The sequence below is a fragment of the Protomyctophum bolini genome (genome assembly GCF_963924005.1).
Source record: "Protomyctophum bolini genome assembly, chromosome: 19".
NCBI lineage: Eukaryota > Metazoa > Chordata > Actinopteri > Myctophiformes > Myctophidae > Protomyctophum > Protomyctophum bolini.
Genome location: NC_137880.1, coordinates 14,443,651 through 14,459,941, shown reverse-complemented (window position 1 = coordinate 14,459,941; position 16,291 = coordinate 14,443,651). Strand labels below are relative to the sequence as shown.

General features: G+C 42.8%; 1 protein-coding gene across 1 annotated transcript in view; it reads left to right on the top strand.

The window, feature by feature from the left end:
* Nucleotides 1-16,291, top strand: part of ppp2r5a (protein phosphatase 2, regulatory subunit B', alpha isoform) — a 69,837-nt gene that overhangs the window by 15,724 nt on the left and 37,822 nt on the right. The window contains exon 2 of the mRNA XM_080791265.1: nt 13,323-13,519. Within this exon, the coding sequence (XP_080647391.1) occupies nt 13,323-13,519 (197 nt within the window). The remainder of the gene's footprint in view (nt 1-13,322; nt 13,520-16,291) is intronic.

The following is a 16,291-nucleotide window of genomic DNA, read 5'->3' as shown; positions in this document are numbered from 1 at the left end:
AATCTTGACAGTTTTCAGAAAATCGTATCAGTGGTGCTGAAACCTTTTCATATCAAGGACCCTCAGAATTGTATGTGTTTGGCCGCGGACCCCCATCTGAAAATATTTTGTTCCAGCTACCCCCCCAGTAGGAAATATTTTAGTCAAAAACCTTTGCCGTGAAAGAATATATATTTTTATATAGATTTGCACACATTTTCACCATAAAAAACAAAAAGACAGATATCTCTCTATATAGCAGATCTACAAACTCGTAGCTTGTATATCTGCTAGATCCCAAGTATAAAATCATGGTTAGAGACTAAAGTGGTTAAAAGTGACACAGATGCGTTCCAGGTCTTAAATGGTTAAGGAGAGGTCCGTGTTCTGTTCTCTGGCTTTCTGCTTGTGTTCATTGGCGTGTTTCATGGTGAACCCTGGTCAGTGTTTATGGTTGTGTTGTGGGTTTGTTATTAGAAACCGTGCTACGGGGACCCTGCAGAGTGGAAGGCTTTGTTTGCACTGGTGGTCTGGACTTGGCACCATTATCAATAACAAGTCAGCGATGCTGCTCATTAAAAAGTCCTCTGTCCGCATTCTTCATTATTTAATACACAAAGCTGCTGAATTCAATTGTAAAACCGAGAGTTGGATATGTGTTGGATTAAAATGATTTTGGCATTTTAGCTTGACACCGTTTTTACCAGTCAAATGGGATCCAGTCAAAATGATACTAGGACCTCTGAACAGTTGCTTTCCGACCGGAAGCAACCCAAACTGAACGTGGAAGTGTTGGCTGCACAGAGCCCATTGAGGTCTAATATTTCTGCAATAGAGCACCGAAGTCTGGCGTCACTTTTAATAGAGGGCACCAATACACAGGTTCATGTATTTTTTTTGTTGCATTGAAATCACCATAGGGCGATTTTAGGTCGCTTCATATAATAACTGCGCTTGAAAAATAAACCGATCATCCCGGACTTTCTGTCAGGGGGGTGGCTGTGCGTTGTTAATGATGTCCATTAATATTTGATACAGCCAGTTTCTGGAGAAAATTGAATTAATTTGGCCGCAAAAGCTACATAATGAAAGCAATGTCGCTGCTAATATGCCCAGCTGTCAACACATTGCGTTCCTGAGATTCCTCGTTGACGTAAGCTCAGCTGGTCGTGACTCTACTCGTACTAACCACGAAACATTAAATATAAATTAAAAATAAATAAAATAATGTAATGTTTATGTTGTGCGACGGGCAGCTGCAGACCTTCAGTCGATGGTTCATATCCATATGAGTGAAAAGGCCGGGATGATCGGTTTATTTTTCAAACACAGTTCTTATATGAAGATATCTAAAATCCCCCTATGGGGAATTCAATGCAAATTAAAAGTACACAAACCTGTGGACTGGCGCCCTCTATTGACAGTGACGTCAGGACAGTGCTCTATTGCTACAAATTGCTATAACCATGTCAATTTGGGCATAAACAAGATGTTGTCAAATCATGTATACTTTACATTATGTAAAGACCATTTCTCAAATATATATTAGGGCTGTCAAACTATATTTTTTAATCTGATTAATCACAGCTTAAAAATTATTAATCATGATTAATCACCATTTGAACTATGTCCAAAATATGCCATGTTTTTCTGTATATTGTTGTGGGAATGGAAAGGCGGTTATATACATTTAACATGGGTATGTATGTATGTTTTCATTCTTTATAACAACAAAATCACCCCCGTGTGAACTGAGTGTTGCAACCCCCCCCCCCCCCCCCCCCTCTCTCTCTCTCTCTCTCTCTCACTCTCTCATTAGGCAACAGTGCAGCACCATCTCTCTCTCTCTGTTTCTGGCACAACAGTGCCCCTACTGGTACTCATAGTCACATAGGTTAACACGGACATTGCTGTTCCTTGGAGTGGTTGCACCACTCAAAAAGTGTGGCAGGATGGTGTGTTTGTCTGTGATTTGAGTACTACTTTGTAGATTGTGAACACAATATGCTTCAGCCCTATATATATTTTTTGGCCATATGAAAATGGCAGATCTAGAAGCTCACAATGTGTTTTGATATATTTTGAACTTGTAAAATGGGATATTTTGCACAATGAGTACTTTTACTTTTGGTACTTTTAGTACGTTTGGTACTAGTTTTATCGAGTCAATTCTGAATATCTGACTTTTACCACAGCATTGATATTTTTACTCAAGTAAAAAACATTTGAGTACTTCTTCCACGTGCGTGCGACACAGTGTGTGTACTAGTGCTTTCTATTCTCCATATGAGTTTATAGAGGCATTTAGTCCATGGCAGAACGACCTGGCAGAGAGACAGTACTGTAATCACACAGACATATTACTGTAGGTTTGATGATCAGATCAGCAGAACGTTGCTTGACGACCAGTTCTGTTTTTCTATTTTATGACTGACTCGTATCTGTTTGTACGGTGGCGTGGAGTTAATCCATGGACCTGTGTCTTTACTTTACTTCTACTCCACTTCTACGATATTGTACTTTTTGACTCCACTACATTTTTTTTTAAACTTTAGTTACAAATGACTTCTCTTACATGTATGTAGCATATAGGAGTATCTCATTCTCCTACTATAGTAAAATATCAGAGTACGTTTCCCCCCCCCCCCCCCCCCTGCTTAAACAGCTCTTGTGGGCTTCTGTTGTGACAAACTGTGCCGGCATAATTTGACGGTGTTAACCCTAAACACGTTTGGAGACCAGAGTGAGAAGCACAGTCTGTCTCACCCAACCAGTTGGACAGTTGCTGTGGCAGCAACGTGTGAGCGCCGGGCCTAAGCTCACTTTGTACTCTTCCATCGCACGGCCTTCTAGAGCCACGGTTCCCAAACAGTGGGTCGGGACCCATTTGTTGGTCGCGAACACATTTTTATGGGTCCCTTTTTTTTCAGAAATAACCCCAAAAAAGGCAAAAGAAATCATGAATTCAAAAACAAATTCAATACATTTTTTTCCAGCGATTCCATGGAGATGATAAAGGAATTCTATGAATTAGAAAACAAATGGCCCAATGCAGTGCGAAGCGATGACTTGATTTGGGTAGTTGGGTCATGGGTGAATATCTAATTTCTGTTTTGGGTCACAGGCTAAAAAGTTTGTTAACCTCTGGTCTAGAGAACAGATCTTCAAGCTAGCCTGTCATGACAAGATGCGCTGTTAGGCGATGGGTTGTTGTCACCGGTAAGTGACAGCGATGCACTCCTGTCACATTTTGACACGCAGTGGTTCTCAAACTTTGTCATGCCATGGACCCCCATGATCTGTGTCAGGGACCCCCCCCAGAACAGAAGATTTATTTAAATAAAAAACAAATGTATACAGAGCTTGTAGATCTGCTATTTTTTAATAGCTAATATATACTGTGAATGGATAAAGTGTCATGGTGTCAAACTAGGAACTGTATCCAACTCTATAGCTGAAAATTGCTGATCTACAAGCTCTGGCTAATTACAAATCTGTCTCCTTTCCATTGATCGACAATGTTGAATGTTGGACTACTCTCCATAGAGTAGTTAACGTTATGAATTTGATTGTGATATCATATATTAAAGATAAAATAATAATGTGATATGGAACATAGTGCTGTGATATTGATCCACCAAGCACAAACGTAGACTTATAAGGCTGTATTTTGCGTGTCTTAAATACCAGGTCTTATTACCTAACTTGAGTAAACTAAAGACCTGGAGGCATGATCAATGCCATTTGGCTATTCTGAGTGTCCAAAGAGCATTGATCACGCCTCCAGGTCTTTAGTTTACTCAAGTTAGGTAATAAGACCTGGTACTTAAGACACGCAAAATACAGCCCTTAGGCTTAGAGTCTTAGCTTGAATAGAGGAGACCTTGTTAAATTGATCACCTTAATGTTTCACCTTTGGCTGTGTTTTACACAGATATACAAAACGTTATGTTTGTCTTTTACACTAAAGCCTGTCGTCCATGCTGGCATTTTCACAGTTTTACATGACGTGGCTGTCTTCCCCTGTAAGAATACATCCGTGGAGCCGGTGGTCAAACATGTTAAAATGTACCGGGACAGTTTGAATCAGTCATGGAAGAACAGTATAGAGCTGTGGGCCTGGCCAAAACAACCAGTCAAAATGTACTTATACTTAAAGAAGCCATTCCCAAGTGTATAGTAATACTATATGGATATGGGGCGGGGCTGTAATGTTTAGAGTGCAATGCAAAGGTTTAGGTTTAATGGTAAGAGAATAGCAGTTGGCTATCGTTGAGATGGCACCACTTCAAGCGTAAATGTTGACGGGGTGGCTATATCAGTTTTATGTGGAATCCTAAATCTATAGTCTGTCATTATACTGTGTAGCTGAGTGTAGTGCCCTGATTTTGGTACTTTTTCAGGGTTTTTCAAGGACTTGCAATTACTCATTTTACACCACTGGTATACAACATGGGATCTATGGATCCACAGGAGACCTTCAGGGCGTTCCAGGGGGGGGGGTCCCTTTATAAATGATAAGAGAAATGCATGAAATGAGCAAAGAAAAAGAGCCACATCCGCCTGACCCGGAAGTGATAGCCCTCCATATGTGTAGTCTAGCCTCACTCCAGGCTGTTTACTAACGGTAAACGGCGGTGTTTATTCTTAGCGCGACCTCGGATTAATGTTTTATTAGGCTCTAAACATGGTAATTTATCGCATGCCGAGCACAAAAACCACTAATGACCGCATGCATGGGCACGTGCATTGACGATCGGGATGTAGGCTGTTGAGAGTGAGCTGGGGTCTAGCCGCGGGAAACGAAAGGTAAAAAAAAATAAGAACTGGATTAATGCTCTTTAATCAAATCTCGTAATCTCGAGGTTGGCACAGAGGGATTAAATAGTATCTCGAGGTTGGCACCGGTTGGGTTAAAATTCTCAGATTAAAAAAAACGAAACAAAAGTACACCCCTTGGACATGATGCTAGTATGTCACATGGTGCACAAGTACACCCCCTGGCCAGTATATGGCAGGGATTTACCCCCAATCCAACCTCTCATGCTGAGTGCATTGGGAACCAGTGGGCGATTCCACCCTTACTTAGTAGCACAGACTGCCTACGGCAGACAGAGGTCATATGACCTGCATTACCCACCTTGCACTTTGTTGTTGGTTGGCTGTGGTGTCTTTATGCTTGGCTAATGTTCTCCGACGTGTTGATGGATGGCCTGCTCTGCAGTACCGTCTGTCTGTAGACAGGATCATGTACTATAATAATAATATGTTTGTTGTACATATGTAGTGCACGGGCGGAAGCTGTTAGATTTACCCGTCTTGCTCAGGGACACTTTGACACTGAGCCGAGGGTCGAACCGGCGACCTTCCGAAGCCCATATGGTGCCATTAACCAACATCGTTGTTGTAGGTTTACCAACACAGACACTACCAGAGAGTAGTATAGACTAAAGGTCTCTGTTTTTAACACATTCCTGCCCAAGCCTCTAGGGTGGCGCCAGTGCCAGATAAATCTGTGAAAGTCCAAAGAAGAAGAGCAGCTCCCTCACGAACCACGAAGTGTAGCCATCCATAGCTGTTATGGTCTCCTATGGATACAATATTAGCAACATCTGGTGGTAGCAACATTAGCTTAGGTTGTTTTAAGGTTTTCTAAGGTCCTAAACATCCCAGATTGGCTCATTTTGAGCCGAAAAATGGCAAATAAGTGCACACATGCGGACACGTGAACGTGCATTTCGGATTAAAATAAATAAATAACTAGATAAAGTGCCCCTCGGGGCATAGGTCTCCCTCGGGGGAAGGTCAGTATCTGGCCTCCTGGTGGCGCTATTATAGGCCAATGTGAAAAGGGTGCCATTTCTTCTTACGCCTTGAATGGCAATTGGATGATTTGAGGCATTTTGTTCCAAAAATGTGGTTTACAAAATGAAATATCTGACAGATCTGTCTTGAACACATGACTATAGAGATATTGTGTAACGATTTGCGGGATTTTTGGACAGAATCTGGAGGAGTAATATCAAAAGTTTCAAAAGTCAGCTTCCTGGTGGCGCTATAACAGGCCGTTCTGGAAAATGTGGCATCCAGGGAGTGTGTGTGTGTGCAAAATTTGGCACCAACTGGGTTAACGGTGCCGGAGAATGTTAATGTCACTTGTGTAATATGTATACAGTACATAAATGCTACATACATACAAACATTAGGATGATAATGGATTACATCAGGACTCTCATTAGGTTTGTCTTTGCGTAAACTGCCTTGAGACAAGACAGAACAAATATTCATAGTATGTGTCTGTCTCTCTCGCCATTATGAGATACCGGGTAGTCAATTGGAAAGTGGCTGCATAATTGCAACATAGTAGCATGTTCTCTCAAACATCTGTCAGTCTTAACTCGGGTGCATGAAGCTCTGACACACTATTGAAACAAAATCGCTCTCTGTTTTCCGGGGGGAGAGGGGAGCAATTAATTTTCAATGGGAGTCGCTGGGTTTCACAGAGCAGCTCTGCTCCATGGCTGTGTTCTGCCCTCCTCCCCCAATGGAGCAGAGCTGCTCTGTGAAACCCAGTGACTCTCATTGAAAATTAATTGCGAGCTGCTCTTTTTTTTATATCAAAAGTTCATAAGATAACATTTTAATTACTTCCTTTGAACGAAAATGTGCTGCGTGATGATGTGTATATATTAATGAATCTTGATTTCATTCACCCGTTTGATTCCCATTGCTGTGTCGTCCTCCAAACACAGGTGGTTTTGATCACAAAAATACTTTTTTGTAATCAAATATATCAAATACATCTTTTAATCTCATTCAAGATGACATCCAGACAGTGTATTATTCGTTTTAAACGTAATCATCACGCTAAAATATGTATCTGAAAACATTATAGGTTAAAATAAGCCTTGAGCTTTGCTGCACGTCTGTCACTTTGTAAACAAACACTTGTGTGCGTGCATGTGTCCATGCATGATGAGCTACGTCCCGTCCCATAGCCTGAAGGGATGCAACGCTCTGATTGGTTCAGAAACTCAGAGCCTGGCATTTGAGACTGAAAATGCCAGAATTAACCATTTCACCCCGTCTTTAATGCACATTGTGTTCATGTGTGTGTGCACGTCAGCATCTGTTTCTCTTTCCTGACTGGATAAAATTGGTATTCTGACCAGAAAATGTATTTTCTGTTTACTTACTAAGTGAAAGAAAGGGGAGACCCCTGTTACTGAACACAAACAATGATTACTATTGGATTGTATGGTTATGAACCTTTAACAAACACATATGACCCATTTTACACAAAGTCAATATTGGCAAAATGCATACAAATTTAAACTTATCAAAGTCTTTGTTTTAAAAAATGCGAAAGGATGAGCACCCATAGCATTCGCTAAGGTTTTCAGGTTGCAAATATAGGGAACATAAAATGTATATAATTTCAAAGTAAGCACAACATACAGTATGGATACCAAATGGATTAAAGGTATATTTAGTGATTTCACGTAATTCAACTATCACAATTTGTTTTTTGGTTTTGTTGTAATAATCCTCCCTTCATCCAATCAGGATAGAGAGGGGCCTTCCGCCAATCATGATCAAGCGGAGGTGGGTCTTGGTGTGTGTGCTGTTGGCCTGTCGGCCTGTTGGCCTGTCCCCCCACTGTAGTGCGTGGCTGCGTGCATGTACACATCTTGTGTACATGCTACGGTCTAAATGGGTTAAGGGTCCCTAAAAGCATTCATATTGTAACCAGATGACGACATGGATTTACTATTGAGTCGCTAAACGTGTGTGTGTGTGTGTGTGTGTGTTCTGCGGCCAGATACTAGCTCTTGATAGGCACTCAGGAAGGCAGAGAGAGAGAGGAGGAGAGATGGGACTAGGCGATTGAGCCAAAAAGTAATATTTTATTATTCCACTAACATAGCCGCCAGTGCCTCAGTGTTGAGGCGGGGAGTAAAAGAAAAATGGTTTCTTTCTTTTTTCACGCATCCTCCTGCAACTCTGCAAGTATCACCGCCGCGACCTCGTTAAAGTTTAGGTCGCACCTTAACTTAATTACTCGCATATGCGCACGCTGGAGCCCTGCATAGTTGCACACTACTTCCATAATGGAAGGGAAAAATAGTTGTCATACCTGCAAAAAAAGTATGTTTTATTAAAGTAACCACACTTTGTTCTGCATGTTGTTGTTTTTACCTTTATATCTGCGACGTATGATGCTTTTTTGTGACACTGTAGTATGATCAAGTAGGGCATTCATTTATGAAAAGAGGTTTTTGCCCAACATTGATAGATCCAATGATGTAGGGTTTAAGTGGTTGAGTTCACGCTCATTGAATTAAGTTCTGTGTTTTCAGCTTTTGTCATCAGTTGTGTTCCAAGAGAGCGATTCCAGCTGTGTGCCTCGTTGACGTAATACATTTCAAAGGACTTAGTAGCCACTGTAATGCTATGTATGGCTTGTGCGGTTGTGATGCCACGGCAATTCTTTCCAGAGCAGTCACAGTCACTCATTGTAAGTGTTTAACATCAGAGCTTTACCTCAAGGGTTCAATAATGCATAGTTGCATACCATGTGGTTTGTTGTGCCCTACTTGTTAAACTCCTTCAGAGATCCTATATCCATCAGTACTGCTGTATCTACAGCAGTAGTATGGCTATATTTCTGGGTCTCGTGCTAATCCTGACATGGCCTGTTACGGGTGTGTAAGTCTTGAGAGTGTACTACACAATGTACACATGGAACCAAATGTACCTGTAACGGTTGTATACTCTCAGAGTTTATGAAGCCTTGAAATGTAAAAGTTTGAGAAGCACTGTGCTACAATCAATTCAACTGTCTTAATTAGTAGCATTGGTAAGACCTGTGAAGGAAAAGGCCCAATTTCTTTCCTGCTGCTGTACGAAGAGCCTATTCCCCAGAGTTTAATCACATACGTCATGCTTGTTGTGCTTTTTCAGGTGCGAGGCTGTTAAATCAAAAAAGGTTCAGCTTGGATGAAATGAATGTTTTTTTGTTTTGTAACCTCATCATCCGTACAAAAGCTTCAGTGTGGGAAAAAATAGCTTTGTCATTATTCCGGGCCAGCTTTTTATACGTCATGCCATGATGAAGGTTAGCAACGCAGTGAACCCACATAAATAAATAAATAAACTCACATGGGAGAGAGTGTTTCCTGTTTCCTCCATATGATCAAAGGGGATCTTTGCCAATTTATTTATTTATTGTTTCGGGCAATCGTTGCTTTATTTAGACAGGAGCGTGCAGAGAGGAAGGACGTTTAAGTGTACAGGAAAAAAGGGAAAGATGTGCGACACATGCCACAGGCCCGACGCCAATCCGGAGACATTGTGTCCGTTATGGTCGCTGAGCTGCTATCCGTTCAACATACCGGCAGTGTGCCCCTAATTCACCAATATTTAAGATGAATCCCAACCTGCATGAAATGACATTTCACACCGTCTCCAATACACAGCTGGACAGGTGTGCCTGCCTGTCTGTCCGCTTGTCTGTCCGTTTGAGTATAGGACCTTTGACCCCTGTCTGTTGAATTTATACAGTGATTCTCAAACTTTGTCATGTCAAGGAACCACAAGTTGATATTTATTTGGCTGTCCATTTGAACATTTTTTGTGCCAGGGACCCCCAGAATATAATAATAATAATGTATTGCATTTTTATAGCAGTTTTCTATGCACTGACTACGTGCTTACTCAAAGCGATTTACAATGGTCCTTTTATTCATACATTGGGAGGTGAAGTGAGCTTGTAGATCTGCTATTTTAACGGCCAATGTAAAGTGGCTAAAATGATTTTGATGGTGTATTAACAAATGTAGCTGCCTGGGGGCCCCCCTTGAACCCTGCCAAGGACCCCACTTTGAGTTCATAGTACATCAGTTATTTCTGGTGCACAACAGCATTTTCTTCCGGTGCAACAGCATACATTACTATAAGCATTACAGCATTGCAGAGACAAAGCACAGTAGTCTGAATTACTGATTACACATTGATTAAACACTTAATTTTATGATGAAATAAAAAGAGGTAAAAAATCTAATAGTAGAAAGAAATGGGCAGCTGTGATGATCATCTTGTATGCTCGTCAACAACACCCTCTTCATCTCCATTGGAACGCCATTTTCATATTTGCTCATGGAAATATTTCCATTCTCTCTCCAAAGCACCCTTTTGGAATGTGTACGCTATGACGATCCGTTTCTGAGTGGTAAAAATAGCTTTGCATTGGGGAAAGAATCTACATGTCCGACTGTATCCACAGGCCGAGCCATCTCTGCTCCCCTCAGGACACATTGGAGCCTGACAGGGCAGTGACAAACGTGCTTTAGTTTTCGAGGTACCCCCACCCGAGGTAGAACCATTTGTGTAGTGAAAAACAGACATACATAATATGCATTCATTCATGCACCAGGACAAGAAATAAATTAGCAGGTGAGTGTTTAAAAAGCAGTCTGTGTTAGGGTTAGGGTGTTGGTGAACTAACAATTGTGAGCAATCCGAAAATCCAAAAACAATCCAAAAACTTGCAAGGAGCTTTTGCAACATATTGTACAAAAATACTGTGTGCACTCTGTTGATGAGTTGGTATGTATTACTGTCACTGAGGGGTTGACACTAAGACACTTGCCTGTCACTGCGTCAGGCAACTACAGGTCATGTTCTACTTGCCCAAAGGTCATGCCCACTTGCCCAAAAAGTAAATAGTTTGCAACAATTGTTGTTGGTTTTTTGAGCTCGACCTGGCCTAAATGTAACCTCTCTTTGTTTCCATGAATGGACAGGACAGGAAAATAAGCTCTTAAAAAAGCAGCTATACACACTTCACAGCCTCTGGGTTCAGACAGAGTGTGTGACTCCAAATCACTTGTATACTTTGCCTCGACGTTCCATATCTGAACCAGTTGCACAACAACGTCTAACCCTAGACTAGACTAAAACCGGCCGTCCCACTTCTTTAAGATTCAAAATTCAAATCCAGCAGCAGCACGCCTTCCCAAAGCAACGACTCTTGAGTTCTCCAGCCCTAGACAAGCTTACAGCATGCCTATTTCTGCACTTACAGGGGTGGAATGTTAACTATGTGTCATGACGCTAACCCACAATACACTCTTGGACAGAGAGGTATTGTGGCCTGAGTGTCTGTCAACTTATCTTTTTACCTTCCCAGCTCGCATTTGGCTTTATGGACAAAGTCCTTTGGCACTCAGTCCTTGAAGGGTGGCATTATAGGAAACGTGCATTATAAGTTTATTGGCAGACTAAGGTCTTGTTACACAGTCGGGTGATTTTCCTCGCAGAGCAACAAGCGGCCGTCCAACCTGTTAGGATCCAGTTACAGTACCTCGGCACTCTCGGCCGCCTTCAGGCACCACTGGAACATTTTCATTAGGTGTGAAACTTGGTGAGGATTCTTTGGCAGTGCCTGTCTCCCCCGTGCCATGTTCTTTTCTGGGGATATGCCTGACTGGTTGCATAATGGAGAAATCTGTCACGTCTCAATACGAAATGAAACTTTGCACTATACTGCACTCCCATGCCTTTGATGTCACCTCTCTGTGTGTGTGTGTGTGTGTGTGTGTGTGTGTGTGTGTGTGTGTGTGTGTGTGTGTGTGTGTGTGTGTGTGTGTGTGTGTGTGTGTGTGTGTGTGTGTGTGTGTGTGTGTGTGTGTGTGTGTGTGTGTGTGTGTGTGTGTGTGTGTGTGTGTGTGTGTGTGTGTGTGTGTGTGTGTGTGTGTGTGGTTAGAGTAGGACAGGGTGTGTAAATCAATGCTGTTTCAGCTAGGACACAGCGTTTCCCAAACAGTGGGCTGGGACCAAATTTTGGGTTGCGAGCCTATTTTTACGGCTCGCAAGTAAATCTCTCGTTTAAAATTTGTATTTATACCAATGTTTTGACTGCTATGCAGTGCAACTGAAAGCAGTGCGACATCTTGAAATCAATTGAAAAGAGATTTGCCTAAAGTTCCATTTGAGAACGGTCAACGTATCAGCTTCGGGAGACCTCGGCTGCATAATTGCCGATATTCTGTAAAAAAGTAAAATTATGGCAGATATTTCCACCAAACGGATACATTGAATTGATTGGTCTATTATCCCCTGTGCAGCTAATGGCTTACACAGGAATCCAGGGTAGGGCTTCTCAGGCTCTCTGAGTCATTATGGAATATGGATAATGTCACCCACTCCCACAGAACAAACCTGACAAATGCAAAATTCATCATCACTTGTATTTGCCCGCAGACCCCCATCGGAAAATGTTTTGTGCCAGGGATCAAAATGTTCCAATACTTTCAAGATTGTATTTTTAAATGTTCAAAAATAGCAGATCAGATCTACATGCTTGTAGATCTTCTATTTTTTTGGTATAAATGGATTAAGTGGTTAAAATGACCCACTGACTGACCCCCCCTCCCCCCATCTCCGGGGGGCTGATTTCAGGGGATAAAGCTGCCGTATTTCACATTCTTAACTTTGCTAATGAGATGGGGAGAAAAACGTTTTAAAACATTCGGGGACCAACCACAGTGCTGACTCATGAAGCCATTGAGCCACACAGAGTCAACATGGCTTTCGGTGGTTGGTGGCAGTGTTTGCATAACCTCTGCACACCTCCAGGTGTTATGTTCTTGAACGGTGGCTATAAATCAGACTGTGTTGCTTCACCAAGCTGTATCACACCACACACACACACACACACACACAACGCTCTGCAGCAGAACATGGCTGCACGACAACGCTGCACAGTGTCAATTGCATGTCTGGACCCTGGACGACTGCCAGATGCTGTTTATAGACGGACCCACTCAGTCGAGGTCAAGTTTGACAGCTCTAATAACCCTGGCTGTCTAGTCCAGCGGTTCTTCTCAACCCGCGGGTCGATTTAACTTAATGTGCAACATTGTTTTCTCTAAACGAACCGACAAGACTGTGTAAGTGCATACAGGGTGTCTGCACGTTTCATTTCTAAAGTGACCATTTAAGGACTTTGAAGACCTAAAAGAACAAGACCATCACTGCGTCGAAAGTAATCAACAAGCTATACAATATAAAATGGTCAAACGTTGGCCAAATTGTGAAATATTACCTGAGAAAGAGGCAAAAAAAGAAATAAAATCTAAGTAGTTTCTCGCAGCGCTTGCAGCTATTTTCTATATTTTTTTATCTGTGGAATCGTGTCAAACTAATTGTAATGCCTCAACTACTAGAATTGCTTGTCAGGGTGGGATGATTATGGTATTTTGGCTAAAATGTCACAACCTGGACAGCTGTAGCACTGACGCATAACGGCCGTGTCCTCCTCTGTTCTTCTCCCTGTGCAGACGCTCCGTCCACGGAGCAGCAGGAGCTGTTCAACCAGAAGCTCCAGCAGTGCTGCATGCTGTTTGACTTCATGGACTCCGTCACCGACCTGAAGAGCAAGGAGATCAAGAGGGCCGTGCTCAACGAGCTGGTGGACTACGTCTCCACCAACCGGGGCGTGCTGGTGGAGTCCGCCTACCCGGAGATCACCAACATGGTGAGTGAGGGAGGAACTATGAACTAGTGATCGACCGATATGGTTTTTGGCCGATATTTCTGATTACCGATTAGTGGAGAATTAAAAAGCCTGATAGCCGATATTATGACCGATATTAATTTAAGTAAAAAAAATGTTTTACAGTAAAATAAATTAAAAACACAATAATTCCTTTAAATGCATTGGAGAACATTTATGGCTTATAAAAAGTTAGTGCAAGAAGCACCAACATCGTTTTCAGTAACAACCCCCCCCCCCCCCCCCCCATCAAATGCAGCTTTAATTTAATTAAAGTGCAAACATGTACTGTAGCAGAATATATGAAGTGCAGGCACAGGCTTAAAACATTTATTTAAAGAAAAATCAGGGAAAAATAATCAGTTTATTTATCCAAATTGGTGATCTACAAGCCCACAGCACATTGCAGCATGACATGTTGAGAGCTTGTAGATCTGCTGCCCAAACTCCCCAAAGCCATGTGACCTTGTTGTTTTTACTCCACCACTGAAATTTGCCACTTTCAAGATCATAATTTTATAGCAATACAAGACAATAGCCTTGTATGTCTCAAAACACACTATTTTTAAAGATTAAGGAGCATTTGATGTGGTCAAACTAGCAATAGAATGTTCTGAAGAATAGACATGAATGATCTCAGAAATCTCATAACAGCAAAGAACAATCTGTGATGTCTTCAACTGGTTGGCTGTATGTGGAACAGCAGCACCATAGGTTTAGCATCATGATAATACCTATACAGTATATTAATCATAACATTTTCAGTCATGAGATTTTATTTTGCTTTATTCCGTGAGAGCTGGAAGTTCATCCAAAGGCAGACAACCCAGAGCTTTGTGAGCTCTACCGACATCAGGCGGAAGTTCTGAAATCAGATCTCAATCAGCTGGTGAAAAACTGCTGATTGAGATCAACAGCTTCAGCTTGATGAGAGATTTAGTAACGGCCATGATTCACAGCTAGTTCCACAGCAATAAATGTCCACCCATTCTTGCACTAAGAAGGCTATAGGACGGAGGAAAAAAAAAACATAGTTTACATAGTTACATGTTACATGGAAATGGTCGGTGGCGTGACGTCAGGCCACAACGTCACGTCACCCTATAAAGTGTGGCTCAGACAGACTAAGTGCGTGAGTTCCTCAGAAGTGTTCCAGAGCGAGTTCCTCAGAAGTGCTCCAGAGAGATTAACTCAGAAGCGCCAGATCTAAGAGACTAACTAAGTGTACCAGTGTCAGGGGAAGACCGACGAAGTGTGCCAGTTCAGTAAGAAGGTCAATAATATAATATTAATAATATAATATAATAAAAAGAGGTACCCAAATCAATACACTTGGGCTCAAGACTCCCTCCCACAAGCTTACACCAGCCCTTTGACAGCTGCCTACCAATATAGGAAATCGTCTCTACACACGTACATCGGCTGGTTTAAAGATCGGCCTACACAGTGTACATGGCTCCGTTGTATCTGAAACAAGCACACACTTAGACGAAAAAGGGCTGACACAAGGCTTGATAAAGCTTTCCCGCACACGGCCGCTTTTAATCACGTTCATCCTTTTGCCCTCGTCTGAACTTAGCCTGCTGTGGATGTCATACCAGGTTAATAATCTGTTAAGTGGTCCAGGCCCATGCCACATATAGGTTCTGGTCTAGTGGTCCAGGCCCATGCCACATATAGGTTCTGGTCTAGTGGTCCAGGCCCATGCCACATATAGGTTCTGGTCTAGTGGTCCAGGCCCATGCCACATATAGGTTCTGGTCTAGTGGTCCAGGCCCATGCCACATATAGGTTCTGGTCTAGTGGTCCAGGCCCATGCCACATATAGGTTCTGGTCTATAGTGGTCCAGGCCCATGCCACATATAGGTTCTGGTCTAGTGGTCCAGGCCCATGCCACATATAGGTTCTGGTCTATAGTGGTCCAGGCCCATGCCACATATATGTAGGTTCGGGTCTAGTGGTCCAGGCCCATGCCACATATAGGTTCTGGTCTATAGTGGTCCAGGCTCATGCCACATATAGGTTCTGGTCTAGTGGTCCAGGCCCATGCCACATATATGTAGGTTCGGGTCTAGTGGTCCAGGCCCATGCCACATATATGTAGGTTCGGGTCTAGTGGTCCAGGCCCATGCCACATATAGGTTCTGGTCTATAGTGGTCCAGGCTCATGCCACATATAGGTTCTGGTCTAGTGGTCCAGGCCCATGCCACATATAGGTTCTGGCCTAGTGGTCCAGGCCCATGCCACATATAGGTTCTGGTCTAGTGGTCCAGGCCCATGCCACATATAGGTTCTGGTCTAGTGGTCCAGGCCCATGCCACATATAGGTTCTGGTCTAGTGGTCCAGGCCCATGCCACATATAGGTTCTGGTCTAGTGGTCCAGGCCCATGCCACACATAGGTTCTGGTCTATAGTGGTCCAGGCCCATGCCACATATAGGTTCTGGTCTAGTGGTCCAGGCCCATGCCACATATATGTAGGTTCGGGTCTAGTGGTCCAGGCCCATGCCACATATAGGTTCGGGTCTAGTGGTCCAGGCCCATGCCACATATAGGTTCGGGTCTATAGTGGTCCAGGCTCATGCCACATATATGTTCTGGTCTAGTGGTCCAGGCCCATGCCACATATAGGTTCTGGTCTAGTGGTCCAGGCCCATGCCACATATAGGTTCGGGTCTAGTGGTCCAGGCCCATGCCACATATAGGTTCGGGTCTATAGTGGTCCAGGCCCATGCCACATATATGTAGGTTC